Genomic DNA, 13,065 nt, shown 5'->3' on the forward strand with positions numbered 1-13,065 from the left:
GATGTTTATTTCATACCGCTACCAAACATGGATTGTTCCGTATTTTGTATCCCACTAACCGAGTGTCAGGCAGAGGTCGTGTATACCTCTCGAACAGCAGTCGCAAGTGCATCATTTGGCGATGTAAATTGTACATATAACTCAATATAGGGTGGTCCACTAGCGAGATGAGTCTGCACCATTTCCTCCAAGCTACGTGCACCTTTTACGTCGAACGAGTCATATGTCATCGGATTAACAGAAGAACAAAACTGATACGTAATAGACAGAACTTTCATTGGCGTCGTTCCGAATATTTTACGCCTAATTCTTTTACTAAGTTCTGTCAAATCTATGTTCTGGTTAAAAACCAGTCGCACTGTATTCTCCAATAAAAAAACAACACCGTTCTCGGTGTGACGAACCTCACCATCATAGTAAATAATAGTACTAATACGCTCTCTCATCTTCAATTTCTATCCTTCTTAGTCTCTCTAAATTATTTTTGCTGTAACTTATGCAATCTGAGAAAAAATTTTGCCTCATTTATAGCCTCAGGCCAAACAGGAGCTACTGTAGCAAAAGCGCGTCCACGTGGGAGCTTCTTTCAGTACTCTTGCTGACAAAGCATCTTGCTTAAAGCGTTTTCGACACTATTTTCTCAGAAACGTCTATTCGAAATTATTTTTTCAGGAGCTACTGTAGCAAAAGCGCGTCTACGTGGAAGTTTCTTTCAGTACTTTTGCAGACAAAGCATCCTGCTTAAAGCGTTTTTGACACTATTTGCTCAGAAACGTTTACTCGAAATTATTTTTCAGGAGCTACTGTAACAAAAGCGCGTCCACGTGGAAGCTTCTTTCAGTACTTTTGCTGATAAAGCATCCTGCTTAAAGCGTTTTTGACACTATTTACTCAGAAACGTCTTCTCGAAATTATTTTTTCAGGAGCTACTGTAGCAAAAGAACGTCCACGTGAGAGCTTTTTTAAATTAACACTAAACCCTAACTAATTTTTTAAAATTTTTAATTAATTTACTCAAGTAATCCTAAACCCTAATTTAATTGATTTTTTTCTTTAAAAACCATAAACACGAAACCTAATTCAATTTTGAAAATTTTATAATTAATTTAATTAATAAACCCTAATCCCTTATTTATTTAATTTTTTCTTTAAAACCTTAAACATAAAAACCCCAAAACCCTAACCCTAAACCAAAAACCCAAAACCCTAACAAGAGACATGGGCAAAATGCGTCCTTGAGGGCGCGTTTTTCTGTCCACGTGGACAAAACGCTCCCTTGAGGAAGCGTTTTCCTGCCTCGTCACCTGACAACGCGCTGATGTGGACGCGATTTCGGGAATTTGGGCCATTCCGGTAATTAATTTTTTATCGGGCCCATTTCAGTAATTTTTTAAAAATGGCTTTTATTGGTATTTTGCCCAGATAAAAATTATATTATCCCTAAAATAAATACATGCATAAGTAAACAATTGGGCTTTGGGCCTTTCCTATAAATAAATGTCAAAGTAAACTTTCGGTTAGATTTAATTTCATAATTTAATTTTGTTTTAGATTTTTTTTATATTAGTTTTGAGTTTCAACAATAAATTTTGATATTATTTGATAAAATTTTGAAAAATAAAATTTAAAGTAAATAAAAATGATCAATTAACTCATTTTTTAAAAATCTGTGTTATTTTGTTATTTAAATATAAAATATTTATTCTTATATCATAATTTTAATAATAAAAATTTCAGTTTAGATAACATCGACTTTCAACTTGCAAACACAAAATTGTATAAATATCATTGATTCGATTTGTGAGATATATATTTCTTTCAACCCTATAATAAATAGTACCATTAACTCATGCAACAAAGCAAGGCTGGCATTAATTAACTTAAAACTACCCTTTTGGCTTTTCTAGGAAAAAATTTATATGATATAATCACGAGTGTATTCGTCTATTTCGTGATTTAAATTTAATTTTATTTAGATTAATGTGATATTTAAGTAAAGCTCTTTTAATAGTGATGATTACAACGAATTCACTTGATAAATATTTAGAGAAAAAATTCACTACCACTTTTTCAATTATCTACTAATGTTTTTGTCTATTTCGTGGTTTAAACTTTTTCCAATCACTTTTCAAATTCTATTATTTTGATTGTGCATCTATTCTACTAAATTTATTTAAATATAAAAGATATAAATATCCTTAAAATTATAATTTTTAATCTAAAAAATATGTCTTTTGATAATTTACTAATTGAGTTGGGACCAGTTGATGATTGACACCAATTTAGTCAATCCCTTAATATATAGTATAGATATTTAAATTATTGATTGTTATTATATGGTTTTAGTTAGGGCATTCGTTATTCAATTTTAATTGAATTAACTTACCAAAATTCGATTTAGTTTGATTATTTAATCAATCATTAAAAATCAAAATTTAAATTATTGGTTAATTTATTTCAATTAATAAAATTAATCAAATTAGTTAATATTTTAATATTATTTTTGGTTATTGGTTAGAACTAATAATCGTTTTAACTCTTATTTATTTTAGACTTTTAACATGTTATAATTCCATATTTGATAATTATTACCATTTTTTATATTTTAGTTTTTTGAAGTATTATATATATTTTTATAGTTAATCAATAATCATCGATGAGTAAAAAATATAATTTAGATTCAAATCAATCTAACGATCAAAGTGAAGAAAGTTATTTGAATTTTAGTTCACAAATTGTAATGTTCAAAATTGTTTCATGATCGAAACTTAACTGTAAAAGACAAAAAATAAATAAATAAAAAGAAAGAGAGAGAGCGAACTTTTAATTGGTGTAAACGGTGTGAACAAAAAATATCATACGACAAAAATAACTTAAATGAAAGCTTTCAAATAATCAAATGGCTATTTTTGTAACTTTTTAAAACTTAGATAACCAAAATGTAAACTAGATATAAGTTAGCTTTGATTAAGAGTAAATTTCAGTTTAATTAATGATTAATGCATTTTAACCGAATCCATTTCAACACCCCTGATTTCAGAACATCCACATACATGCAAAAGGAAATACTATTTGTCCAAAGGTTAACTCAAAATATTAAAAGAAAAGCTATGAAATTGCTATAAAAAAAAAGAGAGAGACAGCAACAAGATGAACGAGGCAAAGACCAATGGGTGTTTTGTTTTTGAGGAAGAGCTTTAAAACTTTAAGGACTGACCAATTCCAGTTGCTGTTTTTCCTTTAGTCGTGCACACGGAGTTCATTGAAACCGTGAACCTCTACGGCTGCGATGGAGTAGGGGACGTCGGAGGCTTAAAATCGGGATACTGCAAACATAAAGAAATCGAAAAACCGATAAAACCTAAGCCGTTTGATGTTTTCCCACGGCGAAGAAAGATAGCAACCATTTCTATTACAAAGCATTAATGTACAACAATATCAAGCGTAAATTGAAAACTGGCATTACCGAAGGATACGGTGAAAGCGGTCTCGGAGTCCCTGAGCTTCCTTTTGCTCTGGATTCTGATTCGGGTACTGCATTAATTTGGGGAGGCGGTTCTGCCGATACTTCGCTTTTAGGCTCTGGGTTTGCCTCTGTAGGTGCCGGAAGAGCCTTGCTAGTTGTAGTTGTTGGTATTAAGGCCACCCCTATTTGCTGCATTCAAAGGCAAATCCAAATATAAGAGAAATTGGCTATGTTGCTTCAACTCTTCAAGGCTTTTTTTAAAATACCCGAGTTTGACATGTGTTTTTTATATGACCATGTCGACCTTCTACTATATCCATGTTCAAGCAACATAGCATTTCAGAGACAAGTAGTTTTAGGTTTAAGCGATGTAATTTATTTCTACAGCCAGAATAGATTTCACTTGTCGAGAAATCGAACTTGCTTATCAGATAAATAAAGCATATATCGAGGTCAGATACCTTTATATCGTCGACAAGCTCATTAGGAGCCACTTTTGTGCTTAAGAATTCATCGACTTGTTGAAGTGTTTTCTTTCGGTCCTGTTAGAAATAGCAGCAGGTTAGTTGAATCATTATGTTTAGGCCTTTGGTATAAAGACCAGAACTTTTGGTAGTCCATTCAAAGAAAGCCACAAAATACTTGATTTTCAATCAAATTTATGAAAAAGAACGAACAAGTGAACGGGAGACCATGGCGACTTACCTCTGCAAACAGGAGCTTCTTGCTTAGAAGCTGAATGATAGCAGCAGAGCCTAAAACTTGAAGTATTGTTTCTATCTGAAGATGATGGGAGAAAACTAGGGAGTTAAAAACCGTATTTGCGCGGACTTTTCCTTTTTCTTTAAATACTCGTGTGCAACATAGTTTTGGACATAAATACAAGGACATTATCCTCTAAAGTAGCTCCGAACATACTGATGACGGACATTGTTCAAAAACCATACCTCTGAAAATGCTAATAAGCCTAATCCGGTAGCTGCAGCGATCCCTAGTGTAACAGACAAGCCATCCGATTCATCCTGTGTATTATCGCAAAAAATGTTACTATAAAACCACAAAGATGCATACATTTCATGCGTCGTGTTGTTGTTTCCGAAACAAAAGAAATGAATATGCATACCCCGAAAGCACCACTTAATGTTTCCGTCAAGTTGCTAAGGTCGAGACCTTTCTTCGGTGGTATCCATGGAAGACCGCTATTCTGCAAAATTGCAATCAATGTGATAGGATGCAATTTCAAAAGAACAAAAAATGATTTGAACCGGCAAATACCATCCATCCTTGTGGCCCTTCCGCGCCGTCTTTGATTGCATATGCAGCTTTGAATCCATTCACGGTGACCAATTCCGCAACCAGCTCAGAGTTCCCATTGAATCTGGGCTTTCAACACAAATTTAACAACACTAGGATTTAAGAGAGGGCAAGAGACCATGTTCATTTATAGTATAATCCATTTCATATCAGATATAGAGATATTATCAATCAGAATGGATGGTGGACGAATATATGTCTAACCAACTACAATGTATAACCCAACCAATACAAAACATAGCGGACAAAGAACCGGACAAAACCTGCGAATAACATACGTACATGGTGAAACTGAGACCCACACAGGACTCGAAATTGGATACCCAGAGCCTCTGCCTTAATCAACAAGCCAAGGCTTCATTGGCATCACCTTGGTGAAATTGAAGCAATAGCAATGGAGATAAACAATGAATTCTTAACTAATTATAATTATAGCAATGTCATAAGCATATAATTGGATTTAGCAACAACGAAATACGATCATATTGATTGACAATTACAGAAACAATGCATCTGAATCACTATAAGCAGAAATTAATCATTACAAAACACCAATCAAATCACTGAAAGCAGAATTAATCACTAAAACTGGCCACTTAAGATCCCAAGACCTCAACGGCATAAATGCTGGTAAAAGTACCATGAAGGCCTATATATTTAGAGTTAGATTGAATTTTGTCCCTTTACTCAAAAAATGAGTAAATTGGTTCTTTCTATTAAAAATTTCTTCCATTTGTACTATTAAAAACTAGTGTGGATAATAGAATTACCATATAGTGACACGCGACATGCCATGTATACCTCGTGCTGACTTACAGGTACCAATTTTTAACAGAATGACTAATTTGCTCTTTGATCTAACATACAAGGACTAATTTACCCATTTATTGAGTAGAGGAGACAAAATACAATACGACTTCCAATACAAAAGTCTCAATGATACTTCTACCGCTAGGAAGTTATATGTATATATATATATATACAAATTACATAGGCATAGGGTTAAAAAATCTTACTTGTCGATAAACAAGGTGAATTGGAGCAATGGCAATGGAGATAAACAATGGGTTCATAACAAATTATAATCACAGCAATGTCATAAGCATATACTTGGATTTAGAAACAACGAAATACGATCATATTGATTGACAATTAAAAAAAAACAATGCATCTGAATCATTATATGCAGAAATTAATCGATAATATGGAGGCCTTTTATACTGTACCGGATTGTATTTTGCCCTCTTTACTAAAAAAATAAATAAATTAGTATTTGCAAGATAAGATCAAAGAACAAACTGATCCTTTTGTTAAAAATCCCATTTATTTTTACTGATATAAACATGTCCATGTCCAACTGTATGAACTACCTATGACAAGTCAAGTGTAACTGTCCAATTATTTTTTAGTCATGTCAATTTTATAAATTCTTTTAAAAGAAAATTTGTTATTCGAACTAACATACTAATTTGTCATTTTTAAGTAAAAAAAATGCAATTGGACTGTAACATATTTTTACCAAATTAATTATTACAAAACACCAATCAAATCACTATAAGCTCTCAATGGCATAACCAGTGGATTCTTAACTAATTATAATTCTAGCAATATAATTCATGCCAAAAATGCTAGGAAGTCATATATGTGTGTATATGTATATATATATACAAAGGCATGGGGTTAAAAATCTTACTTGTCTATGATAAACAAAGTGGTATTTTCCGGTTCCTTGAATTTCAAATCCAGTTTTTTCAAGAACCCAAGCTTGTCTTCACCATTAAAGGCAATTGATACAGGTTTCTTCCCAAAACCCTTTATATCAGGGCTGCCAACATCTTTAAACTCCTTGGGTCCTCTGATATCCAGCAACTGAGCATTAGGATCCTCACCCAGCTTACCATACGCACTCCTCGCGGTTTCAATTCCCCATGGTTTAGAACCCTTCAACACCTGAGACAAGATCAATGGAACCGCCAAAGCAACGGCACCACCGGCTACCACCGTGGGGTTATCGGATATGAAATTGACGACACTATCAAGAACCCCATCGGAGGAAAAGCTAGTTGTCGTCTGCTGTAGTGCTTCGTCGTATGATAAAGCTTTAGCTAAAGTAGTGGGGAAGACTGAAGATAATACAACTATACCCCCATGTAGAGCCGCCGGTGGGGTCTTGATGAAAGCTGGTGGAGCTTTGGGCGGTGAAGCAAATGATGCTGATGATGATGGGAAATTTTTGGGTTTGTAAAGAACTGAGAGTAGCGTAAAGGGTGATGGGTGGAGGACCTTCATGGCATAATTTTATAGTTGTCAAAGATATGGTGGAAAAGCTTGAACCATGGACAAAAATGGAGGGTTTGTTGAGCTTTTTTTTTTTTTTTTGGTGAGCTTTGGGTGCTGGAAGGTACTGGAGTGGACTGAAATATGAGATCGATGCCATTTATTGCATGACACATTGGAAGTGAAATCAAAGGAGCTTTTTTGATCATGTCCTTTAGCTTGGACATTTTTGGTCTTTGATCCCATTTGTGTGGTTGACAATTCTCTTGTAGAGAAACTCAATAGTACATCTGCAATACATTGGATTTATTTTTTTACAACAGATGTTCGTACTGTTGCAACAATTGTACTAGTACATTAGTGAGGGTTTCAATGTCAATGTGAGATTTGTTAGGGGGACAAAAATGAAATTTCCGCATTTTAAACAACGAAAGAAACAAAAAAGGTTAATTTCTTCAGATGTGCTCAAACCATGACTCAAATTTTATATTGGTACTTAAATTTCAAAAACCATCTAATTAGGGTTCTCAATATTAATACCCCTCAAAACCTGTTGTCCACTTAGTCATTAGTTTGGTCGCTAAATGGCAACTTCAATATGACACGGAGCATATTGGTAAATTGCACTTTACTCCCTTTATTCAAAAAATGAATAAATTAATCCCTGTAAATTATATAAAAGAGCAAATTGATCTTTGTACATCAAAATAAAGTACATATGCTAACTAATTATTCTACCAATCACATTAGTTTTAATAGTAGAAATGGATGAAATTTTTAACAAAAATTACTAGTTTGCTCTTTAACCTAATATCTGAGTCCGATTTGTCTATTTTTAAGTAAAAGAGACAAAATACAATCCAACTTCTAATACAGAGACTTCCATAGTTCTTTTACCAAAGTATATCATAAACACTCGCGTAACTACACAGATGGCTTAAATTCAACATAATAAAAGAATAATTCTTCTGTTTTAAATTTGCTCTAAATCATATCCAAACCGCTAATTAATGCTTAAATTCTCTGCTAAGCTAACAAAAACATCTTATTAATATAATACTAAAACTTTGAAAATACAATTAAGACATTTTAAAATTTATGGACGAATTTAGAATTAAAACAGTAGTTTAGGAACATGATGCAATTAACCCAAAAAAACTCATGTATGTGCTGGTCATAGATTGATTATATATCGGTGTCTGATTTGTCCAGTTACGGTTCAAACAATTACAAGTGGACCCAAAGTTGAAAATAAGTCCAATAATCAGTCAATTTCGATGTTGAAGCTTTAAAACATTGTTTTATATCTGGATCTTTAAACCAAAAATCACACCTTCTGGCCCAGATAAGGAGAGAACGAAAGCTAACGAAAGGCCTTTTTCTTTAGGGATAAACTTGGCAACATATTCCAATTTAATTCCTGAATTTTTTTATCCATATTAGTCTCGAAATTTAACAACTTTTCTAATTTGACCCCTAAACTTAAATTCCATTAAAATATGATGACATAGCACTTTAAAATTATATCATGTCTTGAAAATTTTTTAAATTTTATATAAAATTTTAAAAATACAAAATTTTATTAAAATATTATCTTTTTTGAATCCAGTGATGAAATGACACTATCAAAATAACACATCACCATAACTTACTGGAATCCATGCTCCGGGACCAAATCAAAAAAGGCTGTTAAATTCCATGACTAATGTGGACCCAAAAAAAATTCAGAGATCAAAATGAAAAAAGTTAAAGTTCAGGGATTAAATGTTACTTTATCCCTTTTATTTATGGTTTTTGGCTCAGACTAAGATCAAAGCTGGATGGATATACAAGAACGACCATATTTTCTTTTGAAATGGCATTTGCCGTTGAATGCCATAAGGTCAAGGTCTAATTATGACCTCACTTCCTGTACTTTTCGAAAAATTAATGTCTCTGCTTTTAATTTCATCATGAACTTAAGTCACTCTCCATATCTAATTTAAAAATTAAAGTCTAATTGATAACACTGTTAATTAATTGTCAATTGGACTTTAATTTCTAAATCAAACAAATAGAACTAAAATGCGGGAATCAAAAGCAGACGGCATAAATTTCAAAATTCAGGAATAGTACAGGGACTGGGGCAAATTTAAAGCTAAATCAAATTACACTCAAACCTCTTGGAGAAAACATAAAATGGTGGGTGCAACTGTGCAAAATAGACAAATACCAAAGAAATAGAGTGAAGAGAAAAAAAAAATTTCTTGAAAATTCTAATTTCAGCACATATGGCATGAAACCAGAATCATGTGTTGCAACAAAAGTGGAATGATCATAGAAGATCAAAGAAGTAATCCAAACCTTGTCCGATTTCCCATATCGAAATGCCGGTTCCCCAGAATCGAGCTTCCTCTAGCCGCATGTAAATCGACATCAACGAAGGGTAGAACACCGCATGTCTGACATTGTTATCATCGAAATAAACGAAAAAATGCTCTCCACTGTTCTTTTCCCATTGTAGTTGAGGCCTATGTTTTTCCAACAATGAGAGGTAATCTCTACCAAGGATAGCTCCAGCACCACCAGAACCTGCTCAATGTTTAATAGAAGCCTATAAAGTCGCATGCAGAACTTGGTCCTCTTTCAACAAGCCATTGAAAATACATCGCTAATATTATAGGATAGGGTAAACTACACCCAAGTTTCTAAACTACATAACTTTACATTTTGGTCACTCAACTTCAAAAAGTTAAAAATTGGTTATTGAACTCTTCGAAAGTTTTTATTTAAGTCACTGGGCTGTTAAGTTTTTCTTTTTAAGTCCGGCTAACGAGCTTCAAGAGACAATTCGATGATCGGTATGGTGAATCAGTACCCATCGACGAGTAGAAGAACATATCTTAGATCCAAGTCAATCTGACAGTCAATATCAAAGGTTGGAAAAAAAAGCTATTTGGATTTTGGTACACAGATTAATGACATGCAAAACTATTTCATAAAAAAATCAAATTGTAGAAAAGAAGAGGAAGGAAAGCTTTCGATAGGTGCAAGTTGTACAAACAGAGAAAGCCATACAACAATGATTTTAACAGCCTAATGACTTAAATGAAAACTTTTGAATAATTCATTGACCATTTTGTAACTTTTTGAAATTAAGTGACTAAAACGTAAACTTACTATAGTTTAATGACCTTGGATGTAATTTACCCTATAAGATATCATGGAAGGATTAGCTAATGAGTCAATTATCAAGGTCACATATTTGTTAAGATCACTAGGTCTTAGGCATATGATTATAGTCTAGACGGTCTAAACAACGGAAGGGGGGTTCAAAATCAGCTTAAGAAATATGGGAGAAGAAAATGAAATACCTTCTGAAAGGATAAAATCATTGCCATAAAAATTGATGCCAAGAAATATCTTTGGAGCCAATCTCTGAGCATTGTTACCCGTGGAACCAAGAAGCAGCCGTAAGGTAAAGCGTATCCAGTTGAGAGGTGCATTTGGACCAGGATTATTAGGAGCCGAGAAGTCATAGGTCATAAGTGAAAAACCATCTACAGAACCACTCAAGCTCTGAAGATCAGCTGGTCCAAAATCATGCTGCTGGAGCGCATCTGAATGTGGTGGACCTACAACATATACCAACTGCAATTGTTGCTTGGGATTCCTTGTTGATGTCACAGAATGCAGTGTATGTCCGAGTTGTTTTATAAACTTGAGGGCCTAAGTGTTTAAACAGCAAAAAATATTTCAAATCTTTAAATAGAAAATGATAAACCATTTCATTTTCTATTGCTACAGACAAGGAATTGCCACGGATCAGAACAAAAGAATGCTTGATGATTCTATGAACCTCAAGGTTTGATGTCAAGTAAGAAAAAGGAAAATCCAAGGCTTTCCACATACTCGTTTCCTTTTAGTAATCGGACTTCTATTTTAGATGTCACTAATGCCTAGCATCAAAAGAAAACTGAGCAAGGCTTCATTCCCATGAACTTAATGTAGAGCTAAAAGGGGAGCACAATTCTTTTGAACTCAAAAGAATGCATAAGAAAATCTCAAACTTGAGCATAATGCTTTGGAGCCTCAAACTTAATAAAGAGCTAAAAGGATTTTGAACCAAAAACATAAATGAAGTACATAAGAAATCAGAAGACTTTGATCCCGAAAAGAAAAACGACAAAAGGAATCAAGGTATCGGGTAGAAAATTGGCATAGCAAAATCAAAGAGTCCAGGAAATAGTAATAGATTTGGCATGCTCATGCAGCATAGTCCACAAAATGCCACTTCAATACATGTCTAAACCCCATGTCTTTGGGAACCAGAAATGCACAGTTTTAACAAATATGAAACATCAACCAAGGTGATCATTACCATATTCCTCAAGTCTGGATTATGCAAGACACCGTATGCAGCCCATCTCGACCAAGACTCTAGCACAAGACCATCATACTCCATTTCTCTATTCATTAAGGAAATAATCCACACAACAAACAACATTAGAAACATTTGCATAATGCCTTATGTAACATTGTATACCAACAAAAGACCATGGAATAAGAAATCGGAGCTTACTTGCACTCAGTTACCATGAGATCAATAGCTTTATCCATTTGTTTCTTCTTTTTAAGCAGCTCTGTAGGAAATGCTTCCAAAACTATTCTAGGTAATATCTATATATATCAAAAACATATTTCATGATAATGAAAATTACTTTGCTAACAGGCATACAAATTATCCCTAAAAAATAAAAATAAAAAATTAAACTTATATTACCAAAGCATTTCCCCTCATTCTAAGCTCTGATATCCATCCTTTATCAGCATTATGTCTCCCTTCCAGAATCAAGCTGTTTCCATGGCTGGCAACGATTTTTTCTTTTCAATTTTAAAAATTTTAAACAAGTGCTAACTTCAGAGTGTTAATTCAAAATTGGATTTACCTTTTCAAATCATACCAAACAGGTGATAAGTGAGTAAACTTAGAATTAAACCTCTTTGCCATTTCATATCCCTTCGAATTCCTACAAAACTTTTAATTTCAAATAAATATTTTTTTTCGTTAAAAAATTAGGAAACTAAAAGCAACATTGAGATGATCTTACCATGGAGTAATGTAAGCCAATACCGGATAATCATAATTTCTTTGCGATTCATTTCCAGCTACGTTCGTATTCTCCTGAAATTACTTAAAATTTCAAATTTTGATGAATATAAGTTCAAATTATATAAATTTCAATATGGTTCTTACAGTGAGGATCTCCTGGAAATTAATATCAGTTTTGATGGGTCCTCGCTCCGTTATGACCGGTTCCAAACGTTTCGTTCCTGACCCGTATTTGTATACGTATACGAGAACAGATACTGCCGGAATTATGATGAAGAAGAGTATGAATATACCGATAAGCTTACGCTCCGAAGCATCTGAGTCGTTGAGTTTTTCTTCTCGAGTTTCTGGTCCAATTCGCTCTTTGCGCCGGTCCTGACTCGGTTCCCCCCGGCGCTCCCGCCTCCTCGCCATTTCTCTCTTTGCTCTCAGTTTTCAAGTCACTGAGAAAGTCAATACTTCGGCCAAAGAAGAACAAAAAGAGGTTAGTGCTTTTACTGACAGGGAAAACGACTTGCCGTTTTGAACAGATTTGGTTCGATATGACAAGTTTACCCTTCATAGGTAATGGTTTTGCATTCCAGTCAGTGGAAGGTGGAGAACAAAAGGGTTGAATTTTGTGATTAGTCCCTGTCCTTTACTCAACTTATGAATTTAGTCTCTATTAGATGGGGTCTGTGTTTGATTTCCCATTGTCAGCTTCCACGTTGTTTTCTCGGTTGACGTTCTTGTGACACCGGAGATTAAGGTATGTACACATAATGCCTGTTACAGTAAATTGAAGTTACAAAACAAATTGATTTGCTTATAAGAGTTTGCAACAGTTTACTCAATAAACAGAAAGTCGTAGGTGATTGAAGATGATCAGGGTTAAGATCTCTTGGTAGGATAAGAGTTTGATAGGAGGAAGAAAGAT

At 33.8% G+C, this 13,065-nt stretch overlaps 2 protein-coding genes across 2 annotated transcripts; both read right to left on the reverse strand.

The window, feature by feature from the left end:
* Positions 1-2,978: 2,978 nt before the first annotated feature.
* LOC105763896 (rhodanese-like domain-containing protein 4, chloroplastic) lies at positions 2,979-7,227 on the reverse strand. Its single transcript, XM_012582295.2, has 8 exons — positions 6,474-7,227; positions 4,742-4,844; positions 4,590-4,670; positions 4,414-4,488; positions 4,172-4,246; positions 3,928-4,008; positions 3,467-3,655; positions 2,979-3,326 (listed from the first exon to the last, which is right to left on the reverse strand). Exons 1-8 carry the CDS (start codon positions 7,067-7,069, stop codon positions 3,279-3,281), a joined length of 1,248 nt encoding a protein of 415 aa, XP_012437749.2. The 5' UTR covers positions 7,070-7,227; the 3' UTR covers positions 2,979-3,278.
* Positions 7,228-9,150: 1,923 nt separating this feature from the next.
* On the reverse strand, positions 9,151-12,621 carry LOC105763895 (uncharacterized). The gene is made up of 8 exons (XM_012582294.2): positions 12,294-12,621; positions 12,148-12,221; positions 11,986-12,066; positions 11,820-11,904; positions 11,619-11,716; positions 11,418-11,505; positions 10,411-10,765; positions 9,151-9,628 (listed from the first exon to the last, which is right to left on the reverse strand). The coding sequence occupies exons 1-8, from the start codon at positions 12,561-12,563 to the stop codon at positions 9,372-9,374; spliced, it is 1,308 nt and encodes a 435-aa protein (XP_012437748.1). The 5' UTR covers positions 12,564-12,621; the 3' UTR covers positions 9,151-9,371.
* Between the last annotated feature and the right edge of the window lie 444 nt (positions 12,622-13,065).

Source organism: Gossypium raimondii, chromosome 12 (genome assembly GCF_025698545.1).
Source record: "Gossypium raimondii isolate GPD5lz chromosome 12, ASM2569854v1, whole genome shotgun sequence".
In the NCBI taxonomy this organism is placed as follows: domain Eukaryota; kingdom Viridiplantae; phylum Streptophyta; class Magnoliopsida; order Malvales; family Malvaceae; genus Gossypium; species Gossypium raimondii.